The 15,241-nt window shown below is 50.2% G+C and overlaps 1 protein-coding gene across 5 annotated transcripts in view; it reads right to left on the bottom strand.

Moving 5' to 3' along the window:
• Window positions 1-15,226, bottom strand: part of CNGB1 (cyclic nucleotide gated channel subunit beta 1) — a 95,410-nt gene extending 80,184 nt beyond the window's left edge. For 2 of the 5 annotated variants that reach the window (XM_054455090.2, XM_054455086.2), the window contains exons 1-9: window positions 13,841-15,175; window positions 10,062-10,399; window positions 9,760-9,879; window positions 5,843-6,009; window positions 3,198-3,255; window positions 2,843-2,915; window positions 1,683-1,773; window positions 1,551-1,581; window positions 1,273-1,318 (exon numbers count right to left, since the gene is read on the bottom strand). In XM_054455090.2, coding sequence (XP_054311065.2) covers window positions 1,273-1,318; window positions 1,551-1,581; window positions 1,683-1,773; window positions 2,843-2,915; window positions 3,198-3,255; window positions 5,843-6,001 — 458 coding nt within the window. In that variant the 5' untranslated portion in view covers window positions 6,002-6,009; window positions 9,760-9,879; window positions 10,062-10,399; window positions 13,841-15,175. Of the gene's footprint in view, window positions 1-1,272; window positions 1,319-1,550; window positions 1,582-1,682; window positions 1,774-2,842; window positions 2,916-3,197; window positions 3,256-5,842; window positions 6,010-9,759; window positions 9,880-10,061; window positions 10,400-13,840 lie in introns of all 5 variants that reach the window. The other 3 variants (XM_054455087.2, XM_054455088.1, XM_054455089.1) reach the window with 3 other exon arrangements.
• Between the last annotated feature and the right edge of the window lie 15 nt (window positions 15,227-15,241).

Here is a 15,241-nt window from a genome sequence, read left to right on the forward strand (position 1 = left end):
GGACCTGGTTTTGGTTTCATGCTCTGCTGTCACAGTCTGAAAACATTTAAAACAATTTTTTAAGGGGCCTGCATTTGCATTTTGCCCTGGGCCTAAAAATTATGTGGCTGGTCCTAAGATCAAGCATTGGATCCCAAATCCATCTGGCCTCTGGGAAGCCCCACTCTCTTCAGAGAAGCACCATGTTCCCAGGACAACCGGTTCCCCCAAGTATGGCCCAAAAGAAGAAGGCTGGTGAGTCCTCCAGGCGCCCTCATCCTAAATTGCTTTAGTGGTGCCAGGAATCAGCTGCGTATGTCTCAGAAGGAAGTAGAGGACCAAAAGACACAGAGAGAGAGCTGCAGCAAGGAATGAATGAATGAATGAATGAATGAACGAATGAAGTGTGTGATTATATATATGTGTGTTCATTCATGCATTCATTTGTCCCATGCGTGCTGAGTCCTCACTCTGTGGCAGGTGCTGTGCTGGGCACCAAGGGTTCAGCAGTGATCAGGACAAAAGCCCCTGCCCTCAAGGAGCCAGCAGTCTAATGAAGGAATGAGTGAAGGAATGAATGAATGGGGTGAATGGAAATGAATGCATGTCTCTGGATTTCCAGCAGAAACTACAAACTGGGAGCTTCAAGCTTACTTTGGAACTCTACAGTGTCCTGAAAACTTCTTGACTAAAAATTGAGGGTTTTACATAAAAAGCTAGATTTCTAGCTTCTCTTGAAAACCTGGAGGACCTGGCCACACAGGGCCTAAATGCCTGCAAGGAAGAGGCAGTTGAAACCGAGCAGGGCCCCTTCTCGGAGCTCCCTGGCTCCCCTCTTTGCCACAGTCCCCTCGCCAGCCTGCCACCCTTACTAATGGGGCAGCCACCCCTCCATGAGTCAGCTCTGAGAAGTCAGACACTGAGGCCAGCCCGGGCACCCTGATGTCCCCCACAGTGATCCAAGCCCTGCTTCCAGGCTCCGCACAGAGCCTACCTACATGAAGCCCACCTGTGAGGAGCTCATCCCTGCCCCTCCCTATTCTCAGAGGGTAGCCCCACCCAGGGACCTCTCAGTCATCCCTGGGAAAACCCAGGGACCTCCCACCACAAACCATGAGCAGCACATGGTCCACTGTCCCCATTCTATGGCTGGAAACAGGCCCAGAGGAGACGGGAGGCACGTCCAAGGTCACACCCTGAGGTGGTGGTAACAGACCCTGCTCCTAAAACCAAGGCCCTGTTCCTCCCACCCACACATACAGACAACAGTGACACTCAGGTATAGGGACTCACCTAGTGCCTTGGGCCTCGAGGGCCTCATTGGGTTCATCTGTGCACCCTGCAGGGTCGGAAAATACAGAAAGGCAGTCAGCAGTGGGAGACCTGCCCCAGCCCCCTGGGAAGCCTGGAGTGGGCACCGAGAGCTCAGCTCAACCCCAAGGTCAAACACAGGGTCAGTCGGATGAGAAGATCTGGCCTGGGCAGAGGCTCCCAAGGGGCAGGGCCCATCCCAGCAGCCCCTCAGCCCCTCAGCCCTGCTGCTGAAAAGCCATCCTGCCCCTTGGTCTTACCTGTGTCCCCAGTGCTGCCGTGCCCCAGGATCTGCCAGGGACAGACAGACAGACATGGGCAGGGAGCCCAAGGGCAGCCTCCCCACAGCCCCTCTCCAACCCGGCCCCTTCAGCCTCCAGCCCCAGCAGTACCTGAGCCGGGTCCTCCATGACGCTGTGAACAGGCTGCGGGATCACCTTCTCCACGCCCTTCATGAGCCAGGTCAGTACCCTGCGGCTGGGACTGCAATGGACAGAGACACCAGCCTGCCCTCAACTTCCCCTAGCTCAATGAGGCCCTCGAGGCCCAAGACACTAGATGAGTCTCTGTCCCTGAGTGTCACTGTCGTCTGTATGTGTATGGTATGGTTATTGGAAAGTACCTACATGTACCACTGGCCCAAGGCCAGTCCAGTGTCCAAAAGAACTTGGCTTGAATCCTAAACCACTGTCTCCCCACTGTGAGACTTCAGACCCGTCACCTCCCCAAAAAGCTCCGCTCCACGTCCTTCTCTGAAAAATCGGGGATGCTGATGCTTCATGAGGCCAGGCAGACTGGGTGCCATTCAGAGCCCACCCCCATGGGATGCTTAGGACAGAGCAGCTGACTTCCCTCTCCTCCTGCCTCCTGCTGTCCTGCTCTGAGCACACATCGTGCTCCCGAAGGGCTGAGGTTTGCTGCAGGTGTAATGCTGTGGCAGAGGCTGAGCAGCCTAAATCTGAAGGTCACAGCCTCCCTGCCTGAGGCCAGCCCAGCCCCAGCCCTGCTCAGGCCCCAAGCACCATGGTCTGAAATGTCTGAGCCAACTGGGAGATTCCATGCAAAAGCCTGGATTTCTGGCTTCTGTGAGAAAAGCAGAAGCTCTGACCCCATTGGGTCTGCATCTCACCCAAGCACTGAGAAACGTCCAGCCCCCTGTACAGGGGCACTCACTATGCAGCTCTGACCCACTCTTTCTTTTGGTCACATTGCCCTGCCCTCAAGGGGCTAACAGTCTAATGAATGAGTGAGCGAATTAACAGTCTAATGAATGAATGAGTGAAGGAATGAATGAATAGGGTGAATGGAGATGAATGCATGACTGGATTTCCAGCAGAAATTGCAAACTGGGAGCTTCAGGCTTACTTTGGGAGAGCCCGCCCTCCATCTGAAGCTCACTTCAGCCAATTCCCAGGATGTCCCAGGGCTTTCCCCAGAATGACAGCAGAGCTGAGGGCAGTGCCCATCCCCAACCCCATCCCCAGGGCTCCCTAGCTGGGAGGGGAGTTGGGGGGCAGGCTAGCCCTGAAGAGAGGGGAGGGTGGTGCAGTACCTGTTCATTTCAGAAATCTCAGCGCCCTGGGCCCGGAGGGATATGGTGGAAGTAAGGGCAGCCTCCTTGGTCTCTGGAAAAGAATCGCTCATCCTTCAGATCTAGGGCCTCAGACGGGCCCATTTGTACCTGCTTGGGGAGATCAAGTCAGGGGAGAGGAGAGAGACCCCCAGGGGTCAGAAAGCCAGGCTCCAGCTCAGCTCAACTGAAGTCTCTGGGAGCCCACCCTTAGCTTCTCTGAGCCTCAGTTTCCTCATCTGTGAAATGGGTCCGCCAGCCTCATGCACTCTGCGTCTCCAAGGGAGAATGTGGTCCCCCCTGCCATGCCAGCCTGGGCTTCAGCACTCACACTCACCCTGAGGGCTTGGGTCCGCCACAGCCACTTCCTCCTCCTTGAATGACTCTTCGGGGGGCTAGAAGGTTCAAACAGGATCATGTAAGTCCTAGGTGAGACCAGCCTGGTTTGGACAGGGGCAGCCTGATTCTCCCTCAAGGGATCCCTGCCCCACAAAAGACCCAAAGGACTCTTTCCTCAGGATCGTCTCTGTAAATCGTGGTGGCCTTACCTTCCACCTGGGATACTCCCTTCCTCCTAGCCCCAGGGACCCCTCATCTGGGGCTGGGGGCCCTCATAGCCCCCAAGGTCCAAGGTGGCCTCCCAGCCTCCCAGGCCTACAACATCCCCAAGAGGCTGCCCCACTTCAGTGGCCTGAGAGGAGAAAGGACCATTTAGAGATAGTTATGAAGTCTCGGGGCCGGCTGAGGGGAAGAGAGAGGTGAGAGGAGCCCACATTCCTCATGCCCCGCCAGGGCACTCCCTCTCCTTCTGGCCCAAACTTTCTATTCCTCCCTAGTAGTTAGGTGGAGTTTGGCCTCTGCCATCTGCCTTTCACCTGCCTCTGCAGCCACACCTCCTGCTACTACGTGCACATATGTGTATGTACAAACAAATATACATGCACATACATGCACAGATACATAAATGTGTGCATACTCACTCTCATGCACATACATACATGAACAGACATACATGTGAGCATATATACACATACATATGCATATATACAATGACACACAAATACCAACGTGCATATATACACACATGCACAGACACAAAAATAAGTGCATGTGCACACATGTACAGGCAAAAACATATGTACATATACATGTGTATGTACATATGCATACATGCCCCAACACACATATATGTGCATACAGTCATATGCAAACGTGCATATACACACATGCATTCATACAGATACACACATGCATATAACTGCCTGTGTACAGACACACAACATGCACATATGCATAGGTACATTGCAGATGTATACAGGTGCAGAAATATGAGTATACACACATATGCTCAGTCACACATGTGCATATTTGCACATACACAGAAGCATGTCCATATATGGACATGCACATACAGATTTCTGCACCTAAATATACATGAACATCCATGCACAGACACAAAATGTGTATATATACACATGTGGAGACAGGCAAATATGTGTATATACACACACACGACACATTCACAGATTCACAAACATGCATACACATAGAAATACATGAGTACACTCACATACTCAGAAATATGTAGACACATACACACACATACACACTACCATGTCACACAAGCACATGGAACCACAGATATACTAACACATGTGCACATAAACATATGTGCAAACACATATACATGCATTCATGTACGTATACATGTTCACATACATTGTCATGCACACCCAATGTGCAAATACATATGTGCACACACAGACATACCAAGGGCACACTACACACACATGTACATATACGTGTATATACATGCAACATATACACATGCATACGCACACCCTATACCTGTTTCCTAAACACACCCTGCCCTTCTCTAGTAACAGCCTTTCCTCTGCCAGGAATGCCCAGCCTCTCCATCTCCCTCGGTTAAAATTCTGCTCCACCCTCTGCGTCTAAGAAGCTCTCCCCCATCAGCCTCCAATCTCCAAAGTTAAGATGACTCTCCCTCTTCTGAGCTCCCATAGTTTGGTCTGACACACTTATTTGGCTCCCCAAGAAGGGGAGAGTTGAGGCCAATGTTGGGACTTACCACGTTCCCTCCTCTCCACCTGTGTCTCTTGGCAGAATGAACTGGCTGGGCTCTTGTCTGCTGACCCCCCGGGGCAATGCCTATTCATCTTTATGCTTTCAGCACTGACCACAGGGCCTGGCATCAATTAAAAGCTAAATCAAATCTGTCGAATTGAGCTGCTGAATTAGTTGTCATCCAGCTCCTGAATGGATGGGTTGCAGAGGAAAAGTTCTGGAGAAATACTCCACAGTGTGGTCCATGGATTTGTGCCAGTCTGCAAACTGTTACTGGTCCATGATGATTAAGCAGTTTGCACCAGAATGTTTATCAATGCACTGCTTCCTTCATTGAGAAAGTGTTGGTACAAAATAAATAGCAACTAAACTAATCAGTGTACTTAGCTACAGAGTAGATTTACATTCTGGTACAAACTGCTTAACCATCATGGACTAGTAATAAACAGTTCATGGACTGGCTCCTGTGAGTAGCTCTGTTGTGAACTCTAGAGGTTGGCAAAATACAGCCTGTGGGCCAAATCTAGGCTATTGCTTGTTTTTATAAATAAAATTTTATTGGAATCCAGCTATGCTCATTCATTCATGCATTACCTATAACTGTTTTCACACTATAATGGCAGAGTTGAGCAATTAACAGAGATAGCATCACCCACAAAGCCTAAAATATTTACTATCTATCCTTTTACAGAAAATGTTAGCCTTGGGCAAGCCCTACCCACTGTCTGAACCTGAGTTTTCTCACTCGAACAAGTGTGGGACCCTGTGACCCCCACTTTTCCTTCTGACGCCAACCTTTTCTGCTGTAGAAGGTCCCTGGAGAGCAGGTGGCCCAAACTGGGAAGACCCTGAGCAGCGAGGCCGGCCTGCCCCTCCTCCCCCTCCACCTCTCACCATGGACTCGGACTCTGTCTCGGCCTCCTCGGGATTCGGTTCTCGTTCCACCTCCGCCTCCAGCTCTGGCTCTGGTTCCACTTTCTCTTCCTCCTGCATCTTGGTCTTCCGAGGGGTCCCTGGGGGCTGAGGCAGCACCCTCTGGACCCAGCCCAACATCGTGACGCCTGTAGGAGACAGAGTCCTTAGCCCTCCCTGGAGCACTCACAGTAGCTCCCGCCACTTACGGGCCACTCTTATGAGTTGTACATTTCCTTTTCCTTCATCAACTTTAAAAACATTTCGACTGGGTGCGGTGGCTCACACCTGTAATCCCAGCAATTTGGGAGGCTGAGATGGGCCGATTGCTTGAATCCAGGAGTTTGAGATCAGGCTGGGTGAGACAGCGAGACCCTCGTCTCTACAAAATATTTTAAAAATTAGCCAGGTGTAGTGGTTCACTCCTGTAGTCCCAGCTACTCAGGAGGCTGAGGTGGGAGGATCGTTTGAGCCTAGGAGGTCGAGGCAGCAGTGGGTCATAATGCACCACTGTACTCCAGCCTGCACAACAGAGTGAGACCCTGTCTCAAAAAATATATTATATATATATATACATACATATATATTTGATATACATATACACATATATTACATATATACACACATGTGTTTGTGTATATATTTCTGCAATTATATCTCTAGGTATTTACCTTATAGAATTACTCAAGGCCATAAATATACGTGTACAAAGAAGCTGGTTGCAACAGCGTTATAGCAAAAGATGAAAAACACCCAAATATTCATCAAGAGGAGACTGGTTATTGGAAAGTACCTACATGTAACTAAATGTTCATCTCTAAGAGGGGCATGTATTAAATAAGTTACACTATACCCAATAATAGAATATTATGGAGGCATTAAAAAGAAAGAAGCAGTCTAATTGAGCTAACAAGAAGATGTGCCTGCTCTGAAGTTAAGTCATGAGCAGATCAGTTAATGTCTCTGTGCCTCAGTTTACTTGTCTGTAAAATGGGGATATTAATAGTACCTACCTCATGGGTTAATTGTGAGGATAAAATGAATTGATAAGTGTAACATACTCAGGCCAAGGGCAGTGGCTTACACCTATAATCCCAGCACTTTGGGAGGCCGAGGCGGACGGATCACTTGTGGTCAGGAGTTCCAGACCAGCCTGGCAACATGGGGAAGCCCCTTGCCTACTAAAAATACGAAAATTAGCTGGGCATGGTGGCGGGCACCTGTAATCCCAGCTACTCAGGAGGCTGAGGCACAAGAATCTCTTGAACACACGAGGTGGAGGTTGCAGTGAACCAAGATTGTGCCACTGCACTCCAGCCCGGGTGACAGAGTGAGATCCTGTCTCAAAAATAATAATAATAATAATAATAATAAATGTAACATACTCAGAACAGTGACTGGCACATGCCGAGAGCTTAATAAATGTTGGCTATGACTATTAGATGGTATCAAATGAAAACACTAATTGTGTAATATGCATATACTAAATAATCTCATTATAAGTAAAAATATTCATTATGAGTAATTATATGAGTGGAAAATCTGTCTGAAGATAAAATTAACCTATGTTCATCATTTTTTAATTTTTAAGATAAAATGGGCTGGGTGCAGTGGCTCATGCCTGTGATCCCAGCACTTTGGGAGGCCAAGATGGGAGGATCACTTGAGCTCAGGAGTTTGAGACCACTGTTGGCAACATATCAAGACCCTGTCTCTATTTTAAAAAAAAAAAAAAGCCTGGTATGGTGGTGTGCACCTGTAGTCTCAGCTACTCAGGAGGCTGAGGCAGGGGGTCAAGGCTTCAGTGATCATGCCACTGCACTTCTGCCTGGGTAACAAAGCAAGAGCCTGTCTCAAAAAAAGAAAAAAAATGGGCCTGGTGTGGTAGCTCACGCCTGTAATCCCAGCACTTTGGGAGGTGAAGGCAGGCAGATCACCTGAGGTCAGGAGTTCGAGATCAGCCTAGCCAATGTGGTGAAACCCCATCTCCACTAAAAATACAAAAATTAGCTGGGTGTGCTGGTGTGCACTTGTAATCCCAGCTACTCCGGAGGCTGAGGTGGGAGAATCACTTGAACCCGGGAGGCAGAGGTTGCAGTGAGCCGAGATCATGCCACTGCACTCCAGCCTGCCTGGGCGACAGAGTGAGACTCCTTCTCAAAAACAAACAAACAAAAAGCTGGGCGTGGTATGGCTCACACCTGTAATCCCAGCACTTTGGGAGGCTGAGGCAGGCAGATTGCTTGAGCTCAGGAGTTCGACACCAGCCTGGGCAACATGATGAAACCCTGTCTCTACCAAAAACACAAAAAATTAGCCCAGCGTGGTGGCACGTGCGTGTGGTACCAGTTACTCGGGAGGCTGAGGCATGAGAATCACTGGAGCCCAAAAGGTGGAGATTGCACTCCGCCATTGCACTCCAGCCTGGTTGACAGAGTGAGACCCTGTCTCAAAACTAAAATAAAATGCTTATAGTGCTATATTTTAAAAAAAGAAAGAAAGAAGAAGATAAAATGCCAGGTAAGCCTTTTTTCATGATATACTGTGTTATTTTAGTCCTACCTTAAATACAGGTTGTTTCTGGTTGATTTCTCCTTGGGGAATGGGGAGCCCCAGCCCTTATGACTGAACCCCTGCAGGATGGCCTGGCCAGTGGGCAGCGTGCAGGTCAGTGTGTGCTAACTCCTAGCCCTAGATGTGCTCTTGCCCCACATGAGTGTGCCCCACCCCTCTCCCAGCCATGGGCAACCCGGGCTTTGGCAGAGGGTCTGTATGCCCCTTTCTGCCAGGGACCCTGGCCCCAGCTGAAGAGGGCAGCCCAGGCCCAGGATCCTTGCCCCCAAGCCCAGCTCCCCAGAGCCCGCGGCTGTGCTGCCTGTCCTCTACTTACAGCCCTGACCTCTGTTCCCGCTCTGGCATCAGCAGCTCAGCCTCTCCCATGAGAGGCTATGGTAGGAACAGAGCTGTAAGTGTCAGATCCCTGGCTCAGCCTCCCAAAAAATGAACTTGGGCCAGACATGACCCCTCTGGTCTTCCATTTCCCCGAAGGTAGGGGCGCAGACACAATATTTTCCCAGGTCGGGACTGCCAGAGCTCACATGTTGGGATGGCAGATTTCACTGACCCCAGCCAGCCACAGGCAGCCCCAAGAGCCAGGGCTGAGCTAAGTGCGTTCTACCCATGATCATACTCATCCTCGCTCTCACCACCACGCCCTGCCCCTGCACTCAGTAAAATAAGAATTTTCATTATGTAGCACAGAAAGGTCAACAGAATCGCCTGAAGCAGCACAGCCAGCAGTGGCCAAGTTGAGTTTACACTCGGGTCTGCCCGATTCCAGCTGCCCCACATCTATTCCCAGGTGGTCGTGGCATTTGCCGAGTGTTGGCTTCTTCTGTGGGCCAGGCCTGTAGACCCTTCCCAGCAGGCAGCAATTCTGGCTTGCATTTCTAAACCTTCTGGAAATGACTAAGGAAGCCTCCTCGATGCCCCATTTTTCTTTTTCCTCCTAAATGAGAATTTTTGCAGGTCCCTCCCATCTTTCACCCGTTTCCCTGCTGACTGCACTTTGATGAGGGAGGCTCAGGTGGGAAGGGGGACCCACGAGTGGCAGCTCGGGGAGCTATGGTGTTGCACCACCAGCATTTCCAGAGTCTTCTGGAGAGCTGGTGAAAATATAGATTCCTAGGTCCCCCAGACCCTCCTGGAGGACCTAGGAATTTGCATTGCACAAGCTGTCCTGAAAATTCTGATGCCTGCTTAAGTCTGAGCTCCACCAGACAGAGGGAAGCCGCAGGTTTCCCACCGTGCCAGTTTGGTCCTGCCTAAATGCCTTTCTAGAGGGAGAACGTGGGTATCCCCTCGGGGTCCCACCAAGCCTCCACCTCATCCTGAGTTACCTGCTCAGATGCCAACCGCCAGCCAGGAATTGCCTTCTCGCTGCCACTTGTAGCTGGCCCCTCAGACACAAGGAAGATTAATTGGCAGTAGCTGGGCCGTGTGCAAAGGATTAGCAGGTGCTGAATGGGGGCGGGGGAGAAAAGAGGCTGTTGATGCCCAGGAAATCAGCAGCACCCCCCAACTCCCAGGGTCCAGCAAGGATGTGGGCCCCAGGGAAGGGCCCCTGCATGGCCCAGTTTTGGAGCACCATGGGTTGCCAGGGGACCCGCCCGGGTTACCAGGGGCACGGCTTCCCACACACCTTGGCCAAGACATGGAGTGGCTGGTGGGAGAATAACAGCTTGGAGTTCCCATGTGATGCCTGGAGACTCCTCAAGGTGGCAGGGGCTTGTCAACTCCCACTCAGCAGTGGCAAGAGGCGTACCCCAACTCCCCAGCCCCCAGGCCAGGACACAGGCAGGTTCTTTCTGGCTTAGAGTCTTCTCTGGGCAGGGTCTCAGCAGTCCTGCCTTGGACTGTGCCAGAAAGGCTGTGTCCCAGGGCTGGGCCTTGAGGATGGATCCAAGGCCCCGCAGATGACTGAGGCTGGACACTAGAAGGGATACAGAGATCTAGGAGGAGAGGGTGCAAGGGACAGGGCTGAAGGAAGAGGGGCTCAGTGTGGTGGCCCTGAGGGATATTTGGCAAAGGGGCAGGACTTGGCTTAATTATCTGCACCATTTCTAGAGTTCTTCCTTTCCTTTCCTTTCCTTTTTTTTTTTAATGCCACAGTCTCTCTCTGGCACTCAGGCTAAGTGAAGTGGTGCGATCATGGCTCATTGCAGCCTCAACCTCTCAGGCTTAAGTGATCCTCCCACCTCAGCCTCCCAAGTAGCAAACTACTCATGTGTGCTGCCATGCCAGGCTAATTTTTTTTTTTTTTTTTAGAGACAAGGGTCTCGCTATGTTGCCTCGGCTGGTCTCAAACTCCTGGATGCAAGCAATCCTCCTGCCTCAGCCTCTCATAGTATTGGGATTACAGATGTGAGCCACTGCACCTGGCCTAGAGCGCTTCCTTTGTGCCTGGCAGTGTGCCAGGCACACTGAGCAGGACAGACATAGGCACTGTCTTCATGGAGCTTACATTCCAATGGAGGAGATTACTGACAAATAAAGAATATTGCAAATTATGCTAAGTGCCATAAAAGAAACAGGGCAGAAGCGTGTGTTGTGGAGGGCAGTGGGGGCAGGCAGGCAGGCCCCTATGACGAGGTGGATGTATATTTGAGCTGAGACACAAAAAGTAAGAAAGACTCAGCTGTGAAAAAAGCTGGGTGAATGGTGCTCCAGGCCAAGGACACTGCAACGAGAAAGGTTCTGAGGCTGGAATGAGCCTTGAGGAGCAGAATGGGGCCTGGGGAGCCTGGAGCTTAGTGGGTGCAGAGGAGAGTGGTGGGAGATGAGGTTGACAGGGGGTGGGGCAGATGTTGTGAGACTGTAGTCCACAGGAAGGAGCGTAGTTTTAGATGATGATTTTGAACAGGGGGTGGGCATGATCTGTGTGGCTCCGTGTCGCAGGCAAGCATGGAAACAGGAAACTGGTCAGGAGGCTGTGGAGGGACAAGCTGATTGGTGACTGGATGACCCCTAGTTTCCCCTCCAGTGTTGGGCTTCAAGACCTCTGATAATGCAACCTCCACAAGGCAAGTGATACAGAAGAAAGTTCCTTCTGCCAGCAAGGCCAGACCTCAATGGTAAAGCTCAATGTACTCCCTGACCCTTCCCTACAAATATGCCAGGCTGCAGGGGTCAGAGCTCATCCCCAAGGAACAGCAGCAAGCCCTTCTGCTCTGCTTGGGCCTGAGAGTAACACAGGTGACATTCGCCCTTGCCTACAGCCTGACGGGAGGGATGATGGGGCTTGGACTATGCTGGTGGGAGTACAGATAGAAGGGAAAGGGGAGGAAAAAGGGGGGCATTGAGGGGCTCCCCCTGGGCAACTGGGTGGCTGGTTTAGTGGGTGAACCAGTAAACCACCCCAGGCTGGTTTACACATGTACTGAAAAGAAGAAGCCTGGGTCTGGAAGTTTGGAGGAAGAATTTTGGAGGGAAAATCATGAGCACTACTTTGTTAAGATGTCTGAGAGAGGCTGGGTGCAGTGGCTCACACCTGTAATCCTAGCATTTTGGGAGGCCGAGGCAGGTGGATCACCTGAGGTCAGGAGTTCGAGACAAGCCTTGCCAACATGGCAAAACTCTGTCTCTACTAAAAATACAAAAATTAGTCGGGCATGGTGGCAGGTGCCTATAATCCCAGCTACTCTGGAGGCTGAGGCAGGAGAATCGCCTGAACCCAGTGGGTGGAGGTTTCAGTGAGCCAAGATCACACCACTGCATTCCAGCCTAAGCAAAAAAAGAAAAAAGTCTGAGAGACATCCAGGTTGATATGTGAGTGTGTGTGTGTGTGTGCGTGCACGCGTGTGACTTAGGGAGAGGTCTACTGGAGATAGAAATTTTGGAGGCCTCAGCTTGCAGATGATGCTTAAAGCCACAGGACTGACTGATATCAACTAGGAAACCCAAGGAAACAAAGAGGACCAGAGGTGGCACCTGGAACACTTGGGCTCACTCAGAGGATGCAAAAAGAGCAGGAGCTAGTAAAGGAGCCTAAAGGAGCTGCTAGGGATGGGGATGGAGAAGCAGAAGCATGGGGTGAGGTGAAAGCCAAGAGTAGTGGCTGTGTTGGGGTGAGGGAATTATCCGAGGGGCCACTGTCTGAGACTTGAAATGCGTCCTGGGATTGGGCAACTTAGAGGCAGCTGGAGCCCCTGCAGAGTGGAAAGGAGGGAAAATTAGATGGGCCTGAGGGAAGAGTAGTGGGCTCTAGGGTGGGGAAAATGAGCAAAACACAGCCACACACAGTGGCTAAAGTTTGGATGAATCTCATGTGCATATATATGGAGAGAAAGAAGCCAGATTCAAAAGAAGACCCCAGTGATCCATGCATACAAAGTTCCCAAAAGGCAAAATTAGTCTGTCCTGTCTATGGCTACAAACATAAGTACATTTGCAGCCTCTAGTTTTCTATAAAGCCTAGAGTTGTTAAATAAAGTTTTCTATAGTTGCCCATAAATAAAAGCACAGGTTGTACTACAAGATGGGAGAGTGGTTCCTTCTTGCTGGGTTGGGGGTTGTGATTGGGAAGGCATATGTGGAAGCTTCTAGGGACTGGCAGGGCCAATGTCTTGCTTTCTTTTACTAACTTGGCTGGCATCTATTTTTCAAAACAAGCTCATGGGAATACACATGCCATAAAATTCACCCATGGTAAGTATACAATTCAATGACTTTTATATTACTTATTATTTATTTATTTATTTATTTAAGACAGGGTGTCACTCTGTCACCCAGGCTGGAGTGCAGTGGTGTGATCATAGCTCACCGCAGCCTCGACCTTCTGAGCTGAAGTCATTCTCCCACCTCAGCCTCCCAAGTAGCTGTGACCACAGGCACATGCCACCATGCCCAGTTAATTTTCGTATTTTTTGTAGAGACAGGGTTTCGCCATGTTTCCCAGGCTGGTCTCGAACTCCCGGGCTCAAGCAATCCACCCACTTGGGGTTCCCCAAGGGCTGGAATTACAGGCGTGAGCCACCACTCCAGCCTAACTCAATGATTTTTAACACATTGACTGAACTGTGCAACTCTTACCACATCTGGTTTTAGAACATTCCCATTGCCCCAGTAAGATCCCTCACACCAGAAGATAACCACTCTTCATTCGTACACCCCAGTCCCAGGCAACCATACATCTGCTTTCTGTGTCTATAGATTTATCTTTCCTGGACATTTTATATAAATGGGTCATACAATATGTGAGTTTTCACATCTGGCTTGTTTGATGTAGCGTAATGTTTTTGAGGTTCATCCACCTCGTAGCTTGTATCAGAACTTCATTTCTTTTCATTGCCCAAGAGTATTGCATAGTATAGACGCACCACAGTTTATCCACTCATCAGTGGACACGGGTTGTTTCCACTTTTTGGCTATACATCATGTTGCTATGAACATTTGTGTGCAAGTCTTTGTGGAGATATATACCTTTTTTTTTTTTTTTTTTTGAGACGGAATCTTGCTCTTGCCGCCCAGACTAGAGTGCGATGCTGCGATCTCAGCTCACTGCAACCTCCGCCTCCCAGGTTCAAGCGATTCTCCTGCCTCAGCCTCCTGAGTAGCTGGGATTACAGGCTTGCACCACCACGCCCAGCTAATTTTTGTATTTTCAGTAGAGACGGGTTTTCACCATGTTGGCCAGGCTGGTCTCAAATTCCTAACCTCAAGTGATCTGCCCACCTCGGCCTCCCAAAGTGCTGGGATTACAGGCATGAGCCATCGCATCTCACAATATACTTTCATTTCTCTTGGAAAGCCTCCTGGGGTAGAATCTTCCAGATGACCCAATCATATGGTACATTTCTGTTTCATTTTTTAAGAAACTGCTAAACTGTTTTAAAAGTAGTACTCCATGTCTTGACCAGCGTGGGTGGTAGTTATATGGGGTCTCATTTTGTAAATTATTAGTTACATTAGATATTTATGCACTTTCTGTATTTCTTCTATTTTATAACTTTAAAAGAGTCAAGAAATAAATTGGGGGTGGGGTGGTGAGTGGAGTCAACTCTGGGAAGGTTTTCTGTAAGGGGTAGCAGTTAGGGAAGCTGTTCTGGAAGCTGTATGGAGCACTGGAGGAGGAGCAACTGGGGAAACAAATCCTACAAGAATTTCACAGGAGGGGCTCCAAGACCCATCAGGCTCAGCCCCTGGGCAGGTATATGCAAAGCACATGCCAATATATGCAAATAAGTTAGGCTTTCCTGGGGTTTCCTCACCTTGGGGGTCTGTTTCTAATGGTTGTGACCAGGACAGTGGGCAGGCCCCAGGGCTTTGGGGTGCTGGGCTTGGGCACTCACAGCCTGGCTTTCCTGGGAGTGGGGAGCCTGCAGTCCTGCAGGGGCTGAGGGTGGAGTATCATCTGCTAATCCCTGGCCTGCTGAGGCCACCACTCTCCCTGATCCCCTCACGCTTACCCTGGATACTGGCCACAGCTAATCTCCACTCCTGGAGACTCAAAGGCTGGCAGACAGTGCAGTGCCCTCTTCCCTGAGGGTTCCAGGGAGGGGAGATCCCTCTCAGCATCCAGATCCTCCTAACGGCAGATCCTAGAGTCCTCGCCTAACATAGAGGACAGCCTTGAGTCCCAGAGAGATGCGGTAATTAGCCCAGGATTACATAGCCTGCAGTGGGCTCAGTAGCCATTTCTGGCCTGCCTTGGCCTGACTACCTCCAGAGAACCCCAGCTCCCCATCTGACATTTCCCAAGATGCCTGGCCTGTGCTGAGGCCTGGGAGACCACAGCCTTCAGGAAGACTGGAAGGGAGTGGCCAGAGCACAGGAATTCTGGCACAGGCTCTTGTTAGAGCCTGTAGTTGCCAGGGTTGCTAA

The sequence above is a fragment of the Pongo pygmaeus genome, chromosome 18 (assembly GCF_028885625.2).
Source record: "Pongo pygmaeus isolate AG05252 chromosome 18, NHGRI_mPonPyg2-v2.0_pri, whole genome shotgun sequence".
In the NCBI taxonomy this organism is placed as follows: domain Eukaryota; kingdom Metazoa; phylum Chordata; class Mammalia; order Primates; family Hominidae; genus Pongo; species Pongo pygmaeus.